The sequence below is a fragment of the Miscanthus floridulus genome, chromosome 2 (assembly GCF_019320115.1).
Source record: "Miscanthus floridulus cultivar M001 chromosome 2, ASM1932011v1, whole genome shotgun sequence".
NCBI classification, from domain to species: Eukaryota; Viridiplantae; Streptophyta; class Magnoliopsida; order Poales; family Poaceae; genus Miscanthus; species Miscanthus floridulus.
In genome coordinates, this window is record NC_089581.1 from 140366635 (window position 1) to 140393475 (window position 26841).

Genomic DNA, 26841 nt, shown 5'->3' on the forward strand with positions numbered 1-26841 from the left:
ATATATCATTCATGGTTGCAAGTTTAGGAAGTTAAAAACATGCAATTGTTTCTCTATATATATCACACATCTAGTCATTCAACACATAGATAGTACGTATTCATATGGATTTTGGAGATGGACTAGACCTTTAAGACTAAGGTAACAACACAAATTTTAGCAGCCGGCGCGGGGATACCTGGTTACATCGGGTTTGATTGATTGCTTGCGTTAGTCTTAGTCTGAATTAGACCTTAAGCATCATAACCTAAGTCAACGTAAACATATGCATTGTCTCGGTGTTTGTTTATTCTCCACAAGCAAGCCACATTTGATAAAATTGTGTTTAGTTTTTTTACATTTTGTTGCATGTCACCTTCCTATTCTAGTCAAGTCTCATATTTTTAGTAGAGGTGTGAGGATGGGAATATTTTACTTTTGCATGTGTATTGTCTTGTGTAAAGTTGCATTGTCTAATACAACCAAATCTGACGCACTAGTTAATACAACATGTGATCTGCTTTGAGCATCAAACAAACTACATATAGATTGATACATGCAACTAATCAGACCCATATAAATATTTCTTAGGCTATGACAGTGACATCGATGTACACCCACAACTATTGTCCTAATCTACTCTTCGGGAGCGAAACGTAAATCCATACTAAACTGAAAAAGAGAACGGAGAGAATAGAAGAAAACTAAGTGCACACTATCTCAATTTTTCAGGTGAGGACAACTAAGGGTCTATATCTAAGGCTATTTCTTGAGTTTAGAAAAGAACTTTGACTAGGACGTGGGCAAGCGGCCTCAGTTCAGACATGAACTGCACGAACCAGACATGAACTGCACGAACCCTAGAGAAACCTAGCCATTTATAATTTTTTACTGTACCCATCTTTGTTTTTTAAGAGATACTGTAGCCATCTATACTTGTTGGGGGAAGAAAGGAACCGCCTTGGGACCTTCTTTATTTATTTTGACAGGGCCGTGTCTTACTGTTCGTGGGCTGGGCCTCATGTCTCCAACCTTGTGACTCGATCCGATCATCTCCGTTCCTCCTGGATCCCCTCCCCAAATCCACCGCCCTAACCTCGACCGCCCATGGCCGCCGCCGCCGCCGCCGCCGCGTCGAACTCCGATGAGGAAGACAACTATGAGGAGTACATCCCAATCGCCAGGCGCCGGGCCATGGAGGCCGAGCGCCTCCGCCAGCTCCGCCTCGCCAAGTCGGCGCCGAGCTCCGCCACCTCCACCCTCCCGCTGCCGCCTCCTCCGCCTCTTTTGCCGGCGCAGGCCTCCGTTCCCGACGCCGCCGCGAAGCCCAGCCTTCTCGTCAAGGCCACGCAGCTTAAGCGCGCGGCCCCGGAGCTGACCGCCACGGAGCAGCGCATCCAGCAGGAGAAGGAAGTGATTGAGAATCTATCAGACAACAAATCCCTCAGGTCAGTCCGCGAGATCGCCAAGGGCATCATCTACACGGAACCGATCCAGACCGGGTGGAAGCCGCCCCTCCGCCTCCGCCACATGCCGCTCGCCAAGGCCAACGAACTCCGCCGCAAGTGGCACATCATCGTCGACGGTGACGATGTCCCGCCGCCTGCGCGGGATTTCAGGGACCTCCGCCTCCCGGAGCCCATGCTCCGGAAGCTGCGCGAGAGGGGTATCGTCCAGCCCACGCCCATCCAGGTGCAGGGGCTGCCCGTTGTGCTCTCTGGGCGTGACATGATAGGCATCGCGTTCACGGGGTCAGGGAAGACTCTGGTGTTCGTGCTGCCGCTTATCATGGTGGCGGTGCAGGAGGAAACATTGATGCCGATTGTGCCTGGGGAGGGCCCGTTTGGGATGATCATATGCCCGTCGTGGGAGCTGGCCAAGCAGACATATGATGTGATTGAGCAGTTTCTCATTCCACTTAAGGAGGCCGGGTAAGGCCTTTGCTTTGCATTGGGGGTGTGGATATGAGGACACAGCTTGATGTGTTGAAGAAGGGCGTGCACATTGTGGTGGCAACACCTGGTCGGCTCAAGGATTTGCTTGCCAAGAAGAAGATGAACCTTGACAACTGCAGGTAAGTGTTCGATGCAACAGAAACATGTTTCCGTAGCAAACTCTTGGGTATCTTCATGTTATCTGTTTAACGGTGTGTCAATGTGAATATCTGAACAAAACTTTGTGTTGTAAGTAATAACCAGCACAATCTAACATCAAAGTTTAGCTTGGTCACTCTTTTCATGAACCCTGTTCTAATAAATTGAAAAAATGTGGACCTGCTTGCAAAATGTGTTTGTGGCAGCACACAAGTTAGGGTGACTATTGAATTTGTTTCATTTAGTTTTCTTTGTACTAGAGTGGATAATAAGCCATTGCATATCATATTGTCATGTAGGACATGGTGTTATGTTGTATGCAACACATAACACTTGCACAAAGAGATCCACATATAAATTTGCACCATTTTCTAGGGAAAGAGGAGCATATGTTCTCATAGATCAGTATTCGGTACTTTCAATCAGCAATTGTTTTTTAATTATTAATCTGATTAACAATTCATTATCAAACAAAAGTGATATGTTTTTTTAGTAAAAGTCCTACCGTGAAAAAGGAGCATTTAAAGTATTTCTGTTGCAATTATTTTGTACCTGTCATTCTGTTTCTAGTTCAGCAATGTTTTTTATCAAGTGCCGCAGAATGCTGTAGCAAGCATCTCAGCAGCTGGACCTACAATCCGGTCACTATACCCAGATTTCAGATTTTAGCTTGCATTATTTATTTTCCGCTAATTTGTTCCTTCCAGCTGAATGTAGTTTTGGTATCCAAAAGTCTTTGGAAGATGCCCTTTTTGAAAAATCTATCAGGCAAACTAGATCTTTATCCCATGTGGCCATGTGTCAGTGCTTTATGTTTCCAGTTCAGGCTTGATTCATTCAGTTGGTTGGACCATATAGTGCGTAAACTGGTCAATCTCTCTTACTCTCTTGAGGGTTCCCACCATTCCACCAATTGTTGTACATGGTTTCAAGTTACTTAATGTCCCTTTTATGATCTGTGCAGGTACTTAACCTTAGATGAAGCGGATAGGCTGGTTGACCTAGGATTTGAGGATGACATCAAGGAGATTTTCGACCATTTCAAGGATCAAAGGCAGACCCTTCTTTTTTCTGCTACTATGCCTCAGAAGATTCAAAATTTTGCGAAGAATGCCCTTGTGAAACCAGTTACTGTCAATGTGGGAAGAGCTGGAGCAGCAAATCTAGATGTCATTCAAGAAGTCGAGTATGTCAAGGAAGATGCTAGAATTATATACCTCCTTGAATGCCTCCAGAAGACTCCACCTCCTGTTCTCATTTTCTGTGAAAACAAAGCTGACGTCGACTACATCCATGAGCACCTTCTTCTAAAGGGAGTGGAGGCTGTTGCTATCCATGGAGGAAAAGATCAAGAGGAGAGACAGAACGCAATTGACTCCTTCAAAACTGGAAGGAAGGATGTTCTGGTGGCTACTGATGTTGCATCAAAGGGTCTTGATTTCCCTGACATCCAGCACGTCATTAACTATGACATGCCTGCCGAAATTGAGAACTATGTCCACCGAATCGGTCGAACTGGTCGATGTGGGAAGACTGGCATAGCAACTACCTTCATCAACAAGAATCAAACTGAGACCACGCTTCTCGATCTCAAGCACCTACTGAAGGAGGCAAAGCAGAGGATTCCACCGGTGTTGGCGGAGCTCAACGATCTATTGGAGGATGAGGAAATAATTGCCAAGGAGAGTGGTGTTAAAGGTTGTGCGTATTGTGGTGGGCTTGGCCATCGTGTCAGTGACTGTCCGAAGCTGGAGCACCAAAAGTCCATGGCAATTGCTGGCTCGAGAAAAGACTACTTTGGCGGCGGGGGTTACCGAGGAGAAATATGATTGCTCTAGGTTGATGCTTGCGTGTGGTTATCAGGAGCTAAGATGCTGCAACTTCAGCTCAAACATGTTACATGTATCAGCTAGCCAAGGCTCCTCCCTCGTTTTTGAAGGAAGACGGTTTGTATTAACGAACTTGTGATATGCTGGGTATTCTGCTTGCTACTGACCTACCATATATCTTGTTTGATGGAGGCAAGTAGATTATCCTGCCCTCTTGTAAAATGTAACCAGAACAATTGCTGGCGTATGTTTCTTAAAGGAATGTCGTGAAGCACCAGTTTTAGCCCCTTTCTGTAAGCAATCGGCATTTCAGATTAACTCATGTATGTATATTTTGATTTTTATGCTATATTTCCATCTTATGTCTGCTTTGGTATATGGCAGGCAATACTTCCGAGTGTCACCTGCACTCTGGGGTGCCTTCTTGGTTTTACCAGCTATCTACCATGCAACAGAGTTAAAAAAAATGTTTTGTCTAAAAAGAACGAGTATCCGGGCTCATTTGCCCAACAAAATTTTTAACCATGCCTCAGATTTGGAAAATATACCCTCTTGGGCGTGTTGTACATCAGTTTGTGATAATCCATATGATGATAGCCTCTCTTAGGTGGCGATTCTGATATTATTATTAGGTGTGATTTAGTACGCCCCGTTTTCCTCATTCCTATCTGATGTACAACACTCCCTCTTGGACTGAGGCTCCCTCTTGGACTGAGGCTCCCGCCTGCCCCGTTCGCTTGTCTTATAATCTGTACTTTTCAGCTTGTTTTTTTAACTGGAATATTATTTTTCTCTCACAATAAATCAGCTGGCACAGTGTTTCGGCTTGTTTTTTCATTGTGGATGTGGTGCCTTGCAGGCTGGCGCCAATGTCTGTAGCTGGTGGTCTGCTGTGCTTAGCTGAGCTGGGTGAGGAGCAACCTGACTTTCTGAGTCCCCTGAGGAGACAGTGGAGGAGCCGAGCTTAGCTCTATGAATGTGCATCTGATCTGAAAGTTACCCATGGACTGCGGTATGATGAGCCAGAGCACTAGTATCCCCAACCAAGAACCTTGTTGCAGAAGGGCTGCCCTGTGAGACCTTCTATGCACTGTTGTGGCTGTAATCAGCAAGAGCTGCTCCCCTGCCTGATTGTTGAGCACCGTCCAAGCCATACCGATCTTTGGAGTTAGAATGCAGAACCGACAGGCCATATGCATGATTATTAACTCTATCATAACAGAATTTTACATGAATACGGACGGGTAAGGACTTTTTTTATGCTATATATACGATAGCATGGATTCCAGGTTAGACACGTTACTCTACTCCACATAAAAATAAATATCAAACTACAAATATAATAAAGTTGTTACTCTGCTTCACATGAAAATAAATATCAAACTACAAATATAAAGTTTTTATTGGACCATTAGAACGTGGGTTGCCATAAGATCCCGCTACCAAAACCAACGATTCAGATATTGTTCGCGCCAGCCCCTTGGCCGTGGGCATCAAATTCACTTCGTTCCATGTTCGATCAGTTGAACATACACAAATCATCCAAATTTACTGGCGTCTTAAAAGTGGGGATGCATACAAGACAGGCGACTCTAGTCAACTAGTGGCCAGTGCTAATCATCATATCATAACTGAAATATAGCATCCACATATTTGGACCATGTGTGGCGATTAGCGAAAGCAATAAATAACAAAGACAAAACTACTTGTACCAAAATTTCTCTGCTCTTATAAACCAGTGGTGTGAAACCTTTTCCTATGGGCCATGCGCTGCAGCTGGAACCCATTTTCACTATGAGAAGAATCCCTATACACTCCTGGAGGCATGCACTTGCAAATTCGGTGTGGGAACATAAAACTTGGATCAGCTCTCCTTTTAAGTCTTCACTTCTGACCAAATGAAGCCATTGACAAAAAGACGACTGTCTCATCACTTTCTCTTTTGTGAAGTTGCCCCCTTTCCTTGTTTGGCAAAGGCTTTCTTTGCATTCTGGTTTGGGGTTGCTCTCTGAATGACTCGTTTTGGTTCATCAGGCTTCTCATGGGGATTAACCTCCTCATATTGTATTGGTTTGATGATAACACCGGGCTTCTTAACAATCTGAAAGGATGGGAGGTACAAGTGAATAGAAGCATATTTTGGTCAGCATGCAATCTTATAAATGAATGGTAAGAAGGTGCATTTCTAATTATCAAAATAAAAAAAGTTGGCCATGGCGACAGAACATTGTACATATTTTTTCTCTAAGTACAAATGCTTTAGTAAGTAAAAGATTTATGAATTATCATCATGGTAGAATGTCAATCATGTGATGTCTATTTATTACTGTGTCCACAGTTTTGATGTTCGCTACAGGGAATGCCCTCTAGATGGAAGCTGGATGGCATAAACAAACATCAAGGTTGCACATCTGAAACAGTAGGTATTTCATTGTAAATGCGTATAGTGCAAATCAGAGAAGGCAATACTGTAGCTCTCAAAGTAGATTATTGAATCACATGTTTGATTTCTGCTGTCCTCAATTCTATGAGCTAGTAATAATAATTATTAGGAGTTCCATGTATCAGCTAGATGCACTCACCGCAGGTCGATTGAGAGCAGAAACCGATATCACTGGGTTGAAATCAGGCCCAATAGGCATTCGGATGCTCTGCTCATACGCATCTTTCGACGTGAAAGGGAAAGGCAAATTCCTTGCTGAATACTTTTCAACCTGCAGAGTGAAAACCGTAAGATTATTTATTGATAAAGCATTTCTAAAAAAAACTAAAGGACATCTAGTGAACTAAGATTCTTGTTCCAAAATTGTAATGGAACAGCAAAGGTATGCACTTTACATAAACAACAGAAACATAAACCACACTGAGCATGTGTATGTAACGACTCAAATACAGCTTTACCTTCTTATCTACATGTTCAGAAATAATGACGTGCTTAAGCTTCGAGTCCTTCCTCCTCTTCAAGGCTTCTTGTCTATTTCTTTTAGCAACTTCATGTTCTTTTATCATCCATGAGGGAAGTCCTTTTTTCTGTTGGATGTCTGTCCACTGGCCCCAGCCAGGAACAAGAGCAGGCTTTTCAGGTTCAGGATTCTCCTCATTTAAAACATCCATTTTGTCTTTCTCAAATTCAGCTTCAACATCATCACCAGCAAAAGCCTGACGTATGAGATCAGCTTGCGATGGAAGTTCATAGTTCTCCTTTCTGTCAGAGACAGTCAAGAAGCCCTCAACCATCTCTTCCTCGGAATCTGAATCAGAATTGTGATCCTGTTGCTACTCAAACAACAACGTGCAAAACGAAATAAGCAAAATAATGAATGGACCTACAAATAGGAACTGTAGACCATAGTTAAGGCAAACCTTAGGCTTTGGGTCTACAATAGAAGGAACTGGTAATTTGGATTTATTGGTAATGCCATTGCCATTGCTCTGGCCATTTCCTTTATTACTTTTGACCTGGTGAAAACAAGAGTTAACAAGCTTAAAATAAGACAAGGAAATAAACAGCTACAGCAAGATACCAGAATGACTACCTTCTTCCATGAATCACCAGCTAACATTCCAACTTCAAAAGTTGTCTTAGGACCAGGATTTTTTTTTATATCATTAAAGCTCTACATAATGCAACAAATGTATATCAGATTACATTATCCAAAACACATGGTACAATAACTTGAAGGTATGAATGTCTTACTTTGTATATATCATTCTGCGGTTCATCATCCAGTAGTGCATTCCCCAATTGGATATCATCATGTTTCATAGTTACTTCATTATTGCTCAAATGTTGGGCAGGCTCAGAATCATACTCGCTATCACTGCTGTTTTCAGTATCATGTAATTTTCTCCTCTTCTTGAACTCTTCGTGTGTATTTTTGACAGGCCCAAATGTTCTTTTACCTGACACCTTAATTGAGTCTTCATTCTGTTCAGTGTTATTCTCCTCCAACTTCTTCAAGGAATCATCGTATTCTTCAAGAGCCTGTCGTGCTTCCTCATAAGTTGCTTCCTCACGTTTTTTCATAGCACGCTCCTGTAAATAAGCAGAGAAATGCGATTATGGTTGTGACAGAATCACAACAGTGCTAACAAATATACTTTTTTTTCTAAACAAATGCACAGGCAGCATGTGTAATGAAAACGCACCATGAAAGGCAACGAAAAAACTGCAGAATTCGGTATCTCATTGTCTTCTTCAAGAGCTTTAAGAATCTTTTCTTTCCCTCTGTTTAAGATTTTTGCTTCTGAGTCACTCTCATCTTCATCATCATCTGAACTTTCTTCACTACTAGAATCATCTTTCATGGAATTCATTTTTCTAGTCAGAAGAGTATTTTGTTGGAGCTGTGCTGCAATAGCAGCTCGGGTGCCTTCATCTTGAACAGACAATCCACGCTTGATGATTCGCTTTGCCCATTGTGATGTATTCTTGTGCTTTAATGTCATCCTTTCCTATAAATATTTCAGATAAATTAGCGACGTTGGTGGGGGAGACCAATGAGGAAATTATCCTATAACTGAGAAAAGCATGAGTAATGATTTACCTCTGCCCGTTTAAATTCTTGTTTCCTAGCATGATCTTTGACAGCTTCAGGATCTGCCTCGAAATCTGCTGATGCTGCCTTCAATTTGTCCTTCTTCAACATCCGGTGATATGTCCTGGACTTGATCTTTTTCACACGCTTTGCTTTCATCTCATGGCGAAATAGAAGGCTGCGCATCTTAGCAAGGCGGTTTTGGCGTTCTCTCACATCTTCCACATCAATCTACATAAGTTCATTAACTTATTTAGAAAGAATGTTCCATGGCTTCGAAAATAATGTAATAGTAAACATGTTAAGCGTGCATAGCAGTCAGCATTGTTATAGAACCTAGTTAAGATCAGTAGAACTAACGCAGTGCAATGAGATCATCAAAGATACCTTGTTAAGTTCCAGGATTTTGGCACCATCGTTCTTGTGTGCTTCTATTATATCAGTGCTTTGCGTAATCTCAGCAATCCTCTTCTCAAACTCAGTCCTTGGTTTAAATTCGCTAGCAATTGCAGCAACAGTGTTCACACCCAAGTTGGTATCATTTTCAAAGTATAGTACAGGAGCTTCCCTGTTAGTCTTCACAATTCCTTCCCACTTTGTTAGCTCATTCTTGGATTTCTGAAACGTCACGTTGCGCTCAATCTTGTCCCTCTCTACTTTTGGAAGTGGGGCTAGCACGACCATCGGTTTTTTCTCCTGCTGCTGCAGCCTCTTACGGATCTTGCTATACCCAGGTTTCCCCTGGACATTGTCCAAGAGATCATGAATTGTGACAGGTCCATCTCCATCACCATGCTGCAGAGGCAGCTCCAATGGCTGTTTCCTCTTCTTTCCTGTTTGGACAAATTTATTTCAGATTTTGAACCCCAAATGATACACACTAACTCAATTTTGACCACCAGTTTCAGATCCTCTCATGAAAGGGGAGATTGTTAGAGAACATTTTTATAGTTTTATTAGTTAGAGAACATTTTTATAGTTTTATTAGTTCGGTAAACATCATTTATTCAAGAGAGCTACAACATTGTTTAGCACCTCGCAGTTTTAGCAGTATGAAATGTCTATGAATATGAAACGTCAACAGGATAAAAAAAAAGCAAAAAATCTTACCACCGAAAGCTTCTCTGGGCATTCCAGTCGTCTCCTGAAGTATTCTTATCTGCTTGTCCTCATCGTCACCGTCGTCATTATCATCTTCCTCCATATCCTCGCCTTCCTCCGAAGGCACATCCTCATCCTAGAAAAACACAAATGCGAACATAATTCGGCGCGAGTTCGAGACCAACTCAAATGCTTATAATAACATCATCTCATCAATCTCTTTGCTAGTGACCCAGTGCACCCAGTGCATCGAGTAGGAGGGGTCACCGCACCGCATCGGAGGCGTCGCTGTCGAAATTGTACTCGTACTTGGCCACGGCGTCGTAGCGGCCGTTCTTGCCGGACTCCTCCTCGGGCACCCCTTCCTCGTACTCGTACACGTCCTCGGCCACCACGTCAGACCCCTCCTCATCGTCGGATCCGCGGGCAGGGCCAGGCCCCATCGCGTCGAGCTCCCGACGCATCGCCTTGGAGAGCTGCGGCCCGTGGCGCCGCCTCTTCCCTTGGCCGGGGGCGGGCGGCTTGCCGCGCCGCATGGCGGCCTTTTTCGGCATTGGGGTCACGAGCAGAGCGAGGGAAGGATCCGGCGGGGCGGAGAGGGGAAACGAACGGCCGGCGGCGTTGCGGGGAAACTGCGGCGGCCTAGCAGAACGCTGAAGGCTGGAGCTGGAGGCGTCGGGAGCTGGGGGCTCGGCCGTGTCGAGCGGCTGGCGGCTAGCGGCTAGGGTACGCTCCCGACTCACGAGGAATGGGGTGTGTTAGATTCTTGGGCCGGGCCAAGATGTCTCTCCAGTTGGGCTGTAGACAAACTCAGGTGAAACCGAAGGAAGCACGTCTGAGCCCAAGCGAGTTATTGGGCGAAGTGCGTTTGACCTCCGAAGTTCGGCCGATTTGCCTCCTTCATCAGAAAATCGTTATTTTGTCTCTGCCATCCACTCAAAAGAAGAAAAAAAATACTCCGCAGCCTTTTCAAAAAACGGAAATGCTGTGGGTGGTGCGTCCGAACGCCCATGGTGGGTCTCGACGCCGGTCCGAACAGCCCAACATTGTTATTCCATTCGCACAGTCGCACACGTTGCTCCATAGTATTTCTCAATAAAAAAAATATCAGCTCACTTTCCTCTCGAATCATCGCCACGATCGCACCCATTCTCCAATCGCCACCGCACTCGAGCGCCACCGCCCGCCTCGCTCGTCGCGGCCATGGCATGCAAAGCGCCACCACCACCACGCGCGTCAATAGGAGGAGGTCGCCGGTCATTGCTCTTGACGTCCCCTTAAACCCAAGTTTACGGGCTACGGTAGTCCCGCGCCAGGTAGGCCATAAACGTCGGCGACGCGATGTTTTCAGTGTTTCAGACGTTTCCGACTTATGTTTCAAGTATTTCATCTGTTGCAAAAGCTTATCTGAGATGTTTCATATGTTGCAATGACAATATGTGCATGTTTCAAGCCTATGTTCAAAATATTTCAGTTGTTTTAGACATATGTTTCGAGTGTTTTCATCTAGATGTTGCATATTTTGCTATGGTTGCACACGCATGTTTCGAGTGTTTGTTTTCATGTGTTTCAGATGTTCCATAACTTATGTTGCAAGAGTGGATCTGGATGTTGCATATGTTGCTATGGCTATACACACATGTTTCAAGAGCATATTTTCAGTTGTATGTTGCAAATGTTCCATCTTTATGTTTCAAAAGTAGATATAGATGTTGCACATGTTTGAAAGGTCCTAATGGCTAGAGAAGGTGAATAGCCTATTAAAAATTTCTACAACAACACTTAACAAACCGGTTAGACAATTATGAGGCGAAGCGAGTATTGCGCTAGCCTACTAAAAATGCAAGTCACCTATCATAATTCTAGTTTATGTAGTTTCTATCCAAACAATAACCATGTCACTACACTAAGTTAGTTTGCTCTCAAAGGCTAACTAAAGAGCCATACTAACCAAACTAACAAGCTCTTACAACTAGCTACACTAAAGACCTTAACAACTAGTTTGAGGTAATATAGAGAGTGAGCAAGATGGTTATACCGCCGTATCGAGGAATGAGCCAATCAATCACAAGAATAAATATCAATGAAGACCAATCACCTCGAAATCAAATGATGACACAATGATTTTTTACCGAGGTTCACTTGCTTGCCGGCAAGCTAGTCCTCGTTGTGGTGATTCACTCACTTGGAGGTTCACGCGCTAATTGACATCACATGGCAAACCCTCAATAGAGTGCCGCACAACCAACACAAGATGAGAATCACACAAAGTCATGAGCAATTTACTAGAGTACCTTTTGGCTCTCCACCGGAGAAAGGTCAAGAACCCCTCACAATCACCACGATCAGAGCTGGAGACAATCACCAACCTCCGCTCGACGATCCTCGCTGCTCCAAGCCATCTATGTGGTGGCAACCACCAAGAGTAACAAGCGAATCCCGTAGCGAAACACGAACACCAAGTGCCTCTAGATATAAACACTCAAGCAATGCACTTAGATTCTCTCCCAATCTCACAAAGATGATGAATCAATGATGGAGATGAGTGGGAGGACTTTGGCTAAGCTCACAAGGTTGCTATGTCAATATAAATGGCCAAGAGAGTGAGTTTGAGCTGGTCATAGGGCTTAAATAGAAATCCCTATGAAATAGAGCCGTTGTACCCCTTTACTGGGCACAACACGGGGTGACCGAACGCTCCGGTCAGATCGACCGGACGTGGGACCCTAGCATCCCGGTCGTGCGATGCACGCCACGTGTCCCCTCTCTTTAAATATTGAGTGCCCGATCTCAACGGTCAAGTGATGACTGGACATGCTGCTGTGAAGTGACCGGATGCTGGACCTCAACATCCGGTCATTTCCAATAAGCATCCAGAAGCGAGAAATCATGACCGGACGCATCCGGTCATGCTCGACCAGACTCACCCAGCGTCTGGTCACTCGGCGTCTCCTCTGTGCACTATCACATCTATAGGACCGGACACACCCCGTTAGCGTCCGATCACTAAGTGACCCAGCGTCCGGTCAGAAATCGACGCTAGCGTCGTCGCTGCTTCTATAGACTAGACGCGTCGGTCCTTCCGAGACCAGCATCCGATCACTAAATGACCTAGCGTCTGGTCAGAGACCGACGTCAGCGTCTTCGCTGCTTCTATAGACCGGACACGTCAGTCCTTCCGAGACCAGCGTCTGATCACTTACAGTGACCTCCGTCTTTTCTATATAGGGCGCCGATGGCACCGTGAAAGGTCCTTGTGTGGTTTTGGTAATTGAGTGACAACCTAGGTGGACTAATTATGTTTATATGAGATACACTGGTGATTAGTCTATAGGCACATGTGTGTGAGCAACTTATGTCATGAAGGTGAAAATGGTGCGGAGATATTGCAAAGCTCACACATGTGATGATGAAGGAGCTCATTGCACATGAGACATGACATTAAGTCATGTGATCAAGGTAGAGAAGATCAAGACATAACTTGGCTTGATGGACCAGTTGCAAGCGTGAAGGGTAAGTTGGAGGCTTTGGAGCGATGGACCACATGGCGGTAAAGCTTAAGCAAGACTTGGCACCGATGGATGAATGCAACGGTGAAAAGCAAGTGTAGTCAAGATCGATGAACCAATATGACCACGTGATGATATGAAGTGGATCATATCATTATTGATCGTGTTGGTGCATGTGTTGCATCAACTTTGGAGGAGAAGGAATGGAATGTGCAAGGCAAAGGTATAACCTAGGGCATTTCATTTCACCAGTCATAGGTGTGTAGAGAAGTTTATGACCGGGTTTAGGATAGATGGTCGTACTATCAAGAAGGGTAAACTTGTTTACATATCGGTCATCTAGTGCCACTTGAGTGGTCTAACTTTACATCGTCGCTAGGATTGAGTGGCGTGGCAAGTTGAGTGGCTAATCCATTAGAAAATGATTGTGAAAATACTAACACACATACACATGGTGGTGTACACTTGGTGGTGTTGGCACATTTACAAAGGAGATGAAGTTGGAGTTGATGTGGATCAACTCGGTGAAGGAACAGAGGCAAGGGTTCAAAACTCCACTGGCATAGTGTCCGTCCGTAGAGTGTGGATAGTCCAACGATGACACCGACGCCCTATATAAAAAAGACATGGGTCTCATAGAGTGGATTGGACGCTGGTCACGTGGTGACCGGACGCTGGAGTCCTGCGTCTGGTCAGTGGCAACAGTGAGCGTGCGGTCTCGGTCTCATGACTGGACGCTGGCACGAAGAGTGACCGAACGCTCAGGGTCTGTGTCCAATCAGGCTGACATATGGTGATGTAGGCAATGCATAGAAGTTGGAGAAGGACCAAACACTGATGCTGCATCTGATCGTGACCGACTGGATGCGTCCGGTCACGACTGGATGCTTACTATTACTGGAAATGAACGGACGCTGGTGTTGGTGCGTCTGGTCACTTTGAGCAGCTATGTCCAGTCATCACTTGACCGTTGAGATCAAGCGACTAAGGTTGAATGAAGGTGACATGTGGTGAACATCTGTTGATCGGACACTAAGGTCTTGCATCCAGTCGATCTGACCGGAGCGTCTGGTCGTCCCGAAATTTGCCCAGTGAAGGGGTAACGGCTAGTTTAGCCCATGGGGCTATAAATAGAAGGTGGTCTCGGCCATGGCTAGTGTGGAGCACCTTGGGGGACTTTGTGTCTATGCTTGAGAGTGCTTAAGAGCCATCTATCTCATATATGCTTGATAGTGATCATTCGATTGTATGAGAGAGCGATTCTAGTATGATTGCATCGTGAGGTTGCATTGAGTGGCACTAGGTGATCGAGTTGCAAGCCAGTGGTGCTTGTTACTCTTGAAGGTTGCCACCTCCTAGATGCCTTGGTGGTGGTCTCCGTTGAAGCCCACAAGAAGTTTGTGTGGTGCTCCAGAGAAGAGCTTTGTGAGGGGCATTGTGCTCGCCCCACGGGAGCCGCAAAGAGCAACTCTAGTAAAGCGTGTCATTCATCTACCCTCACTTTCGGGGTAGGTTCTTGTGGCGCCTGATGTGCTGGCTTGGCGGGTGATGCCAATTAGCCGCCGAACCACCAAGTGAGCGGTCGATACAACAGGGACTAGCATATTGGCAAGCACGTGAACCTCGGGAAAAAAATCACTGTGTCAACTTTATTCTTCCCATTGGTTTGCGTCCTCGTTACACAAGCTTGTAATTACCTTCATATGCATTGTGCTTGTGTAGTTGCTCTTGTAATTAGTTTGCTTGTATAGCTCACTAGTTACCTTCTTGCTTGTGTAGCATAGAAGTAGCTCCCTTGCGTAACTAATTTGGTTTGTGTAACCTTGTTAGTCACTTTGCTTAGTTTGTGTAGCTAAGTATTTGTGCTCTCTAATTTGGCATTGGTTGCCTTTGTTATTGAGAATTGCTAGTGAGCTTAGTTGGCTTTATGCTTTTGCTTACTAGCATGTGTAGGAGCTCCCTCATTGCTTGAAATACTAGTGACATAGGTTTGTGTGACCTTTCTCTTAGAATTGGTTAGGTGAGCTCTAGTTAGCCCAGCACCTTTGTTGCTTAATTAGGATCTTTGCAAGATGCTAGAGAACATGGATAGAGGGGTGTAGTCTTGGCTAGACCGATAGTTTTAATTTCACACTTGTTTCGGTTAGCCGACGGGATTAAGTTTTAGAAATGACTACTCAACCCCCCCTCTAGTCGCCATCTCAACCCTACACGTCGTCAGACTGTCCGCACTCTACGGGCGGACACTCCACCGGTGAAGTTCCTAACCCTTGCTCAAATGTGCCAACCACCAAATGTATCACCTTTGTGCACATGTGTTAGCATATTTTCATAAACATTTTCAAGGGTGTTAGCACTTCACTAGATTCTAAATGCATATGCAATGAGTTAGAGCATCTAGTGGCACTTTGATAACCGCATTTCGATACGAGTTTCACCCCTCTTAATAGTATGGCTATCGAACCTAAATGTGATCACACTCTCTAAGTGTCTTGATCACCAAAACAAAATAGCTCCTACCATTTATATCTTTATCTTGAGCCTTTTGTTTTTCTCTTTCTTCTTTTCAAGTCCAAGCGCTTGATTATCACCATGGCATCACCATCATCATGGTCTTCACAATTTCTTCATCACTTGGAGTAGTGCCACCTATCTCATAATCACTTTGATAGACTAGGTTAGCACTTAGGTTTCATCAATTCACCAAAACCAAACTAGAGCTTTCAATCTCCCTCTTTTTGGTAATTGATGACAACCCTTTCATAAAGATATGAATTGAAATTCAATTGAATCCATGTTGCTTGTCCAAGCATATTTACTATGTGTAAAAGGATATGGACAAGTTTCATGAACTCCATATGGTAGCAATTGCTTCCCCTACATATGTGCTAAGAGTTTGGATTGAAGCTTGCACATATGCTTAGATAGGAAATATAGGAGACAATGTCTACCAAATGATGCTAAGGTATAAAAAATGGACCTTTGAAGCGTGATACCAATCGGAGTGCACCAATATACCATCCTTAGCACCATGGTTATCTCGATACCACTTGTAAATGAAATCTCTAGATAACCTATGCATGCTAGTTTTTCATTTCATCATTCAAACCTACAACTAGCGTACACCACACAAGCATGGATATTGAAATTTAAAACTTTTGCCATGCAAGCAAATATATGAAATGCACATTCAAATGCACCATATAAGTACATGAGCTTGCTCCCCCTACTTGTGTGCTCAAAATTTTAATTGATTCCTTTCCTTTGTCATATATCTCCCCCTATGTCAAATACTCCCCCTATCACTTATATCTTTGTTTCTCTCCTCCTTTATCATCAATGACCACAAAGATTTAAATTATAGATAGGTTAGGATTATCAATGTCAATCAATGGGGTGAGGATTATATTCCTAAATTTGGTTCAAACTAGAATATTTGCCAAAGATATTTAACTCAGTTTGATTCAAGGACAAGCTTCCTCACACCTCCAAATAAGGGTTATCTTGTGCCATGTTGAGCTAAACACTTAGAGCTCATTTTCTAGATCAAACACTAGGTTTACAAGCCCACAAACATGTCATATGCTACCACTATATCAAGTCAAGTATAGAAGCAATAGTGATACCATATAATCATCAAATTCATTTATTTTTCATGAATGAGCCTATTAAATATGAAAGATGTCTGGATGCACTAAATAAGTCCTTAGCAAGGATGTATGCCATGCCAATCAACTTTTACCTTGGATTGCTCGAAGGAGAGGCATGTCACATAAGTGGGGGGTGCATCAACACATATTTGAGAAATCCAATATGTTCAACTTATTCCTTAGCTTGCAAAACCTTTTCTCATCCAATGGCTTGGTGAATATATCAGCAAGTTGATCTTCGGTGCCTACACTCTCAATGCAAATGTCCCCTTCTTGTTGGTGATCTCTTATGAAATGGTGGCAAACATCAATGTGCTTTGTTCTTGCATGTTGAACCAGATTGTTGGTCAACTTGATTGCACTCTCATTGTCACATAGCAATGGCACTTTCTTAAGCTTGATTCCAAAGTCATTTAAGGTGGCCTTCATCTAAAGTATTTGTGCACAACAACTACCGGCGGATATGTATTCGGCTTCGATGGTTGATAATGCAACACTATTTTACTTCTTTGATGACTATGAAACAAGTGATCTTCCCAACAATTGACATGTGCCCAAGGTGCTCTTCCTTTCAACCTTGCATCTTCCATAATCTGAGTCAGAGTAACCAACTAACTCAAACTTTGCTCCTTTGGGATACCACAAATCAATATTTTGTGTATGCTTCAAGTACCTCAATATTCTCTTTGTAGCCTTCAAATGACTTTCTCTTGGTGAGGCTTGAAATCTTGCACATATGCATACACTAAACATGGCATCCTGCCTTGATGCGGTCACATAGAGTAGGCTTCCAATCATAGATCGATATAATTTTTGATCCACCATATTGCCACTTGCATCACTATCCAAGTTGCCATTTGTTCCCATTGGTGCACTAATGGATTTGCTATCACTCATGCCAAACTTCTTGATCATGTCCTTGATATACTTGCCTTGACTCACAAATGTACCATGCTTCAATTGCTTGATTTGAAGACTAAGGAAGTAACTTAACTCTCCAATCATGGACATCTCAAACTCATTAGCCATCACCTTTCCAAACTCTTCACAAAAGTCTTGATTGGTTGATCCAAATATGATGTCATCAACATAGATTTGTAACACAAATAAATCTTTTCCAATCTTCTTAATGAAAAGAGTGGTGTCAACCTTGCCCATCATGAACCCTTTAGAGAGTAGAAAATCCCTCAATCTCTCATACCATTCTCTAGATGCTTGCTTCAAGCCATACAATGCCTTCTTCAACTTATACACATGGTCGGGCTTCTCTTCATATTCAAAATGAGAGGTTGCTCAACATATACTTCTTCATTAATGTAACCATTGAGAAATGCACTCTTGACATCCATTTGATAGAGTTTGATGTTGTGGGCACAAGCATAGGCTAGCAAGATTCTAATCGTTTTCAATCTAGCAACCAGGGCATATGTTTCTCCAAAGTCAAGACCTTCAACTTGTATATAGCCTTATGCTACTAATCTTGCTTTGTTCCTTACTACTATCCCATCTTGATCTTACTTGTTTCTAAAGATTCATTTGGTTCCAATCACATTGTATCTCTTTGGTCTCTCTACTAATTCTCATACTTGATTTCTTGTGAAGTTATTCAATTCTTCATGCATAGCATTCACCCAATCAACATCCTTCAAGGCTTCCTCTATCTTTTTTGGTTCAATAGATGACACAAATAAGAAATACTCACAAAATAAAGCCAATCTTGATCTAGTTTGCACACCTCTTAAAATATCACCAATGATAGTGTCCAATGGATGATCCCTTGTAATATTGGTTGGAGTATTGGAACTTGATTGATTGCACTTGCTTAATCATTGGGTTGAGATGATATACTAGCCACTTGATCTTGTTCATTATCATGAGAGCCACTTGTCCTATCTTGATTTACATCATCTTGCACATTTGAGTTAGAGAGCACTTGCACTTGATCAACTTCATCATCATTTGCTTGCCTAGGCCTCAATTCACCAGCATCCATGTTCTTCATGGCATTTGAAAGTTGAATGCCTCTAACATCTTCCAAATTCTCATTCTCTTCTTGTGAGCCCTTGGTTTCATCAAAATTCAACATCATGAACTTCCTCAAGAGTACCACTATCCAAATTACAAACTCTATATGCTTTGCTTGTAGCAGAATAACCAAGTAGGAATCCTTCATCACATTTCTTGTCAAACTTGTCTAATCTAGTGCCTTTCTTCAAAATATAGCATTTGCTACCAAAGACCTAAAAATATGTAATATTGGGCTTTCTACCATTCAAGATATCATATGGTGTCTTCTCTTTCAATGGGTGATAATAGAGGCGGTTGCTACAATAGCAAGTCGTGTTGACAGCTTCGGCCCAAAAAGATTGACTTACATTGCACTCACTAAGCATAGACATTGCCATATCAATGAGTGTTCTATTCTTCCTCTCAACAAGACCATTTGATTGTGGAGTGTACTTGGTCGAGAATTGATGTCTAATTCCAAATTCATCACACAACTCATCAATTCTTGTGTTCTTAAACTCACTACCATTGTCACTTCTAACTCTCTTGATGGTTGTTTCAAACTCATTATGAATGCCCTTGACAAATGATTTGAATGTTGCAAACACATCACTCTTGTTCACTAGAAAGAACACCCAAGTGTATCTAGTGTAATCATCCACTATCATAAAGCCATATTTGTTATCACCAATGCTAGTGTATTGTGTTGGTCCAAACAAATCCATGTGCAATAACTCAAATGCTTTGCTAGTGCTCATCATGCTTTTCTTAGGATGTGTATTTTCAACTTGTTTGCCGGCTTGACAAGAGCTACAAAGTTTATCCTTCTCAAACACAATATCTTTCAAGCCTCTAACCAAGTCATGCTTGACCAATCTATTCAATTGTTTCATTCTAACATGACCAAGCCTTCTATGCCATAACCAACCCATGCTAGACTTAGTGAACAAACATGTGGATAATTTAGCTTCACTAGCATTGAAATCAACCAAGTATAGATTCTCATATCTAAAGCCCTTGAAGATCATGTTAGAGCCATCTACACTTATGATCTCTACATCATCTACCCTAAATATACATTTGAATCCAAGATCACACAATTGAGCCACAGATAGCAAATTAAAGTTCAAGCTCTCTACTAGCAACACATTAGATATGCTCATGTCATTGGATATTGCAATCTTACCAAGCCCTTTTACCTTGCCTTTGCCATTATCACCAAATGTGATACTATCATAATCATCATTGTCATTGGTGTTGATTGAGTTGAACATTCTTGCATCACCGGTCATGTGTTGAGTGCACCCACTATCAAGAACCCAATACCTTCCTCCGGCTTTGTAATTAACCTACAAAAGAAGATCAATTTTTAGGTACCCAAACTTATTTGGGTCCTTAAAGGTCAGTGACCAAGCTCTTTGGCACCCAAATGGCTTTCTTCTTTGAGCCCATCCATGGTTTACCAATGAACTTAGCCTTGACACCATTTGCACCTTTGGTAAGCACATAGAAAGAATCAAGCTTAATGGAGGATACATTAGCTTGTGACTTCTTGTTCATGCACTTTTGCTCTACATGACCAACTTGCTTGCAACTAGTGCAAAACCGACCATTGTTCTTTACAAAACTAGTCTTGTGAGGAGCAAAGGCTGCCTTGCCTTTCTTAGAGATATAGCCCAATCCCTTTTTGTAGAGAGAAGCTCTTTAGCTACCCAAGCACATAAGCAAGCGGTCCTCACCACCATAGGCCTTAGCCAAGGTGTGAGTGAGCTTATTGACCTTCTTCTTGAGGTTCTCATTCTCAACCATTAGTGAGGTATCACAAGTGAAACCATCACTACTAGATGAGGTGGAAGTAGAAGTACTATAAGAAGAGTTAGTGGGAGCAACAATGATAGGCATAGATAATGATTCATCAATTATATCATAAGTTAAGCCTACATTTCAAGTTTCAACATGCTTCTTTTTATTTTGCTCATCAAGCAAAGAAGAATGAGCCTTTTCAAGTGTTTTGTGAGCCTTGTCAAGCTTCTTATGGGCTTCCTTCAACCTTTCATGAGGTGCATTGAGCTCATCAAAGGCTTGCTTAAGGGCTTTTAGTTCCTTACGCAAGCTTTTTTATTCCCTTCTCTTGATGTCAAAGTGTTCTTTAGCATCTTCTAGCATGTCAAATAGATCATCCTTAGTAGGTTCATCATATCACTTTCATTTTCATTATCATGTTCCTTATCACTTCTATCATCACAAATTTGTACCTTAGTGGCCTTAGCCATGAAGCATGATGGAGTGTCGAAGAGAGAAGGCTTCTCATTGATTGCAATGCTTGCAAGTGCCTTTTTCTTGGTGCTCTTGTCATCATCACTATCATCATCATCACTTGAGGAAGCATCACTATCCCAAGTGACCACATATGAACCACCCTTCTTCTTCTTAAAGGTCATCTTGTCATTCTTTTCTTTCTTTTCCTTCTTGTCCTTCTTCTTGTTCTTCTTGTTGTCATCATCATTATCGCTATTGCATGGACATTGAGCAACAAGATGATCTTTGCTTCCATATTTGAAGCATCTTCTTGACTCTTCCTTGTTCTATGATGAAGATTTCTTTCTTCTAGCATGGTACCCTTTCTTCATCATGAACTTGCCAATTTTTTTGACAAAGAGAGCCATCTTCTCATCATCGTCATTATCCCATGAACCATCATCTTCACTTGATGTATCTTGCTTTGCCTCGCCCTTAGATGATGTGGCCTTAAATGCCATGCTCTTCTTCTTCTCATCCTTTTTCTTATCTTTCTTCTCCTTCTTTTCTTCTTTCTCATCATCGTCTCTATATGTATCATCGGTCATTATATCTCCCAACACTTGGTTTGGTGTCATGGTGTCCAAACCACTCCTCACTAGAATACTGACCAATGTGCCAAATCTTGAAGGCAAGCATCTTAAGAACTTGTGGGAGAAGTCCTTGTCCTTCACCTCTTCTCCAAGTGCTTTGAGATCATTGACAAGCACTTAAAGCCTATGAAACATCTCCGGCACACTCTCATCCTCCTTCATCTTAAAGCTTATAAACTTCTCTTTGAGAATGTATGCCTTTACACCCTTCACGGCTTGAGTGCCCTCAAGTGATTCCTCCCATTTCTTCTATGCCTTATGAGCTCTCTCAATGTTCTTGATTTGCTCAAATGTTTTCTCATCCAAAGCATCATGGGTGGAACTAAGTGCAATGTCATTATTTTGGAGAAGCACTTCTTCGACGGCGGTGGAAGCCTCTTCATCTTCAATCTCAATCTTTATCTCTACCACCTTCCAAACCTTCCTATTGATTGACTTGATATAAGTTATCATCTTGGCTTTTCAATAAGGATAATTTAAGCCATCAAATTGAGGTGGCTTCTTGGTATTGTTGATTTAAGCCATTTTTACACCGAAGGTTGTTAAGTCTCAAATCACGGTCACCTTAGCTCTGATACCACTTGAAAGGTCCTAATAGCTAGAGGGGGGTGAATAGCCTATTAAAAATTTCTACAATAATACTTAACAAACTGGTTAGACAATTATGAGGCGAAGCGAGTGTTGCGCTAGCCTACTAAAAATGCAAGCCACCTACCACAATTCTAGTTTATGTAGTTTCTATCCACACAATAACTATGTCACTACACTATATTAGTGTGCTCTCAAAGGCTAACTAAAGAGCCATACTAACCAAACTAACAAGCTCTCACAATTAGCTATACTAAAGAGCTTGACAACTAGTTTGCGATAATATAGAGAGTGAGCAAGATGGATATATCGCCGTGTCGAGGAATGAACCAATCAATCATAATAATGAATACCAATAAAGACCAATCACCTCAAAATCAAATAATGATACAATGATTTTTTACCGATGTTCACTTGCTTGCCGGTAAGCTAGTCCTCGTTGTGGTGATTCACTCACTTGAAGGTTCATGCGCTAATTGGCATCACACGTCAAACCCTCAATAGGGTGCCGCACAACCAACATAAGATGAGGATCACACAAGCCACGAGCAATTTACTAGAGTACCTTTTGGCTCTCTACCGGGGAAATGTCAAGAACCCTTCATAATCACCACGATCAGAGTTGGAGACAATCACCAACCTTCACTCGATGATCCTCGCTACTCCAAGCCATTTAGGTGGAGGCAACCACCAAGAGTAACAAGCGAATCCTGTAGCGAAACACGAACACCAAGTGCCTCTATATGCAAACACTCAAGCAATGCACTTGGATTCTCTCCCAATCTCATAAGGATGATGAATCAATTGTGTTTATGTGAGATACACAGGTGATTAGTCCATAGGCACATGTGTGAGCAACTTATGTTATGAAGGTGAAAATGGTGCGAAGATGTTGCAAAGCTCACACATGTGATGATGAAGGATCTCATTGCACATGAGACATGACATTGAGTCATGTGATCAAGGTGGAGAAGATCAAGACATAACTTGGCTTGATGGACCGGTTGCAAGCGTGAAGGGCAAGTTGGAGGCTTTGGAGCGATGGACCATATGGCGGTGAAGCTTAAGCAAGACTTGGCGCCAATGGACGAATACAATCGTGAAAAGCAAGTGTAGTCAAGATCAATGAACCAATATGATCATGTGATGATATGAAGTGAATCATATCATTATTGATCGTGTTGGTGCATGTGTTGCATCAACTTTGGAGGAAAAGGAATGGAATGTGCAAGGCAAAGGTATAACCTAGGGCATTTCATTTCACTGGTCATAGGTGTGTAGAGAAGTTTATGACTAGGTTTAGGATAGATGGTCATACTATCAAGAGGGGCAAACTTGTTTGCATATCGGTCATCTAGTGCCACTCGAGTGATCTAACTTTGCATCATTGCTAGGATTGAGTGGTGTGGCAAGTTGAGTGGCTAATCCATTGTAAAATGATTATGAAAATACTAACACACATACACATGGTGGTGTACACTTGGTGGTGTTGGCACATTTACAAAGGAGATGAAGTTGGAGTTGATGTGGATCAACTCGGTGAAGGAACAGAGGCAAGGCTTCAAAACTCCACCGGCATAGTGTCCATCCATAGAGTGCGAACAGTCCGATGGTGACACCAACGCCCTATACAAAAAAGATAGGGTCTCACAGAGTGGATTGGATGCTGGCCACGTGGTGACCAGACGCTGGAGTCCTACGTCTAGTCAGTGGTAGCAGTGAGCGCGCGGTCTCGGTCTCATGACCGGACGCTGGCGCAAAGAGTGACCGGATGCTCAGGGTCTATGTCTGATTAGGCTGACATATGGTGATGTAGGCGATGCATAGAAGTTGGAGAAGGACCAGACACTGATGCTGCGTCTGATCGTGACCGACTGGACGCGTCCGGTCACGACTGGATGCTTACTGGAAACAAACGGACGCTGGTGTTGGTGCGGGTCACTTTGAGTAGCTACGTCCAGTCATCACTTGACCACTGAGAACAAGCCACTAAGGTTGAACGAAGGTGACACGTGGTGAACATCTGTTGATCGGACGCTGAGGTCTTGCGTCTGGTCGATCTGATCGGAGCGTCTGGTTGTCCCAAAATTTGCCCAGTGAAGGGGTAACAGCTAGTTTAGCCCATGGGGCTATAAATAGAAGGTGGTCTCGGCCATGGCTAGTGTGGAGCACCATGGGGGACTTTGTGTCTATGCTTGAGAGTGCTTAGAAGCCCTCCATCTCACTTATGCTTGATAGTGATCATTTGATTGTGTGAGAGAGTGATTCTAGTACGATTGCATCGTGAGGTTGTATTGAGTGGCACTAGGTGATTGAGTTGCAAACCGGTGGTGCTTGTTACTCTTGAAGGTTGCCACCTCCTAGATGCCTTGGTGGTGGTCTCCGTTGAAGCCTGCAAGAAGTTTGTGTGGTGCTCCAGAGAAGAGCTTTGTGAGGGGCATTGTGCTCGCCCCGCGGGAGCCGCGAAGAGCAACTCTAGTAAAGCATGTTATTTAGCTACCCTCACTTTCGGGATAGGTTCTTGCGGCGCCCGACGTGCGGGCTTGGCAGGTGATGCCAATTAGCCACCGAACCACCAAGTGAGCAGTCGACACAACGGGGACTAGCGTATTGGCAAGCACGTGAACCTTGGGAGGAAAATCACTATGTCCACTTTATTCTTCCTATTGGTTTGCGTCCTCATTACACAAGCTTGTAATTACTTTCATATGTATTGTGCTTGTGTAGTTGCTCTTGTAATTAGTTTGCTTATATAGCTCACTAGTTACTAAAAGGATCAAGATGCTCAAGAGGGGGCTGAATTGGGCTAATTCTAAATTTCTTTGCAATAATTAAACCCTACGGTTAGCCCAATTAACCCCTTGTGTCTAGAATGTGTTTCTATTGATCTAACGCACAAAAGTTTAGCAACCTATGTTCTAATCCTACTCTAGCATGACAATTCTATGAATGTAAATGACAAGAGTTGAATTGCTCAAAGTAAATGCTCAAAGTAAAGAGAGAAGGAGGAACACGGTGATGTTTTGCCGAGGTATCAGAGAGTCGCCACTCCCCACTAGTCCTCGTTGGAGCATGCGCACAAGGGTGTACCTCCCCCTTGATCCACGCAAGGATCAAGTGCTCTCTACGGGTTGATTCTTCGACACTCCATCACGATGAATCACCCACAACCGCTCACAACTTGAATTGGGTCATCCACAAGCTCCACCGGATGATCACCAAGCTCCCAATCACCACCAAGGCATATAGGTGATGGCGATTACTAAGAGTAACAAGCACGAACTCTCACTTGCCACGACAAGCCTTATGAGAAGGGTGGATGCACACTTTTCTACTCTTGATCTCACTGATGAGGGCTCTCTTTGGGATTCTCAAATCTCAATCACCTCACTAGGACCTTGCTCTTCTTGGCACTCACAAAGGTATTTCTCAGCTGTTGGAATGAGCAAAAGTACCCCCACACATGAATGGAGGAAGTATTTATAAGCATGGCTGAAAATGAACCGTTATGTGCCTCTGCGGGCTGACCGGACGCTCCGGTCATGTTGACTGGATGCACCGGTCAGTTCTCCCCAAACTCCACTGTTTAAGTGATGATCGGATGTGTCCGATCATGATTTCCCCTCTCTAGAACCTTACTGGAGTCGACCGGACGCTGGGACTCAGCGTTCGGTCAACACTGACCGGACGCGTCCGGTCGTGATTTTCCCTCTCTAGAACCTTACTGTAGTTGACCGAACGCTGGGACTCAGCGTCCTGTCACTTCACCTCTCAGCGTCCAATCACTTCTAGACGACTTCACCTTGATCAAATGAACTGACTGGACTCTGTGTCAGCGTCCGGTCAACATTTGACCCTCCATTCACTTCCAACTTTCGATCATACGTGAATGAAGTTTGCTCTAATGGATCTAAAGGCTTTTTAGGAGCTACCTAGTGCTAGGTTTAGCAAGTGTGCACCACACCTAACCCATTAGATACACCTAGGTCAAGCTACCCATCCATACCCCCCTTAATAGTATGGCCAAAGGAAAAACAAAGTCCTAAACTACTCTAAGTGTCTCTTCAACACCAAACGACACTTAGAACTAGTCCATCCTTAACCTTGTCATCCATCCTTTGAAAACCAAAATGATTTTCATTGTAGGGGCATGACCACCATGATAGCCCAATCGATCTCCATTACCATGACCTAACTTAATTGCCTCTGCAAAACACATGTTAGTTATAGTAATCACGTATTGTCATTAATCACCGAAACCCAACTAGGGGCCTAGATGCTTTCAATCTCCTCCTTTTTGGTGATTGATGACAATCCACCTCGAGTATGTGAAAGAGTTGAGGTTTTTAACATGCTTGGTTCATATAAGCTTTTGACAATAAGAACAAAAGAGTTAGGCAAGCTTATATGACCCAAGCCAACATGATGTACTCAAAAAATATGAAATAAGCATGAGTACAAGTAATAAAGCTTATTTGTATTGGAGTAAAATGCAGAAGCAAAGCAAATGAGCATAACACTAGTGATATGACATATAAGAGATTCAAAGTAGAGAGCACACATGTCACATATCACAATCGCATAGATATCACTATCACATAAATATAGTTTGATGCATAAAAGTAAACACACGAATGCATAATAGTGTATCACACA

The 26841-nt window shown here is 43.1% G+C and overlaps 1 protein-coding gene and 1 pseudogene across 2 annotated transcripts; one reads left to right on the top strand and one right to left on the bottom strand.

The window, feature by feature from the left end:
* The first annotated feature begins 936 nt into the window (after positions 1-936).
* Positions 937-4291, top strand: LOC136539875 (DEAD-box ATP-dependent RNA helicase 35A-like; annotated as a pseudogene).
* A 1035-nt stretch (positions 4292-5326) lies between these two features.
* On the bottom strand, positions 5327-10255 carry LOC136539876 (U3 small nucleolar RNA-associated protein 14-like). 2 transcript variants are annotated; one of them, XM_066531869.1, is made up of 11 exons: positions 9813-10255; positions 9550-9676; positions 8827-9272; positions 8449-8670; positions 8051-8356; positions 7599-7937; positions 7438-7518; positions 7265-7360; positions 6803-7171; positions 6484-6615; positions 5327-6002 (listed from the first exon to the last, which is right to left on the bottom strand). In XM_066531869.1, the coding sequence occupies exons 1-11, from the start codon at positions 10092-10094 to the stop codon at positions 5832-5834; spliced, it is 2571 nt and encodes an 856-aa protein (XP_066387966.1). In that variant the 5' UTR covers positions 10095-10255; the 3' UTR covers positions 5327-5831. The 2 variants fall into 2 exon arrangements, with proteins under 2 accessions (XP_066387966.1, XP_066387965.1); XM_066531868.1 differs by having other exon boundaries at positions 5329-6002; positions 6803-7177; positions 9813-10248.
* Between the last annotated feature and the right edge of the window lie 16586 nt (positions 10256-26841).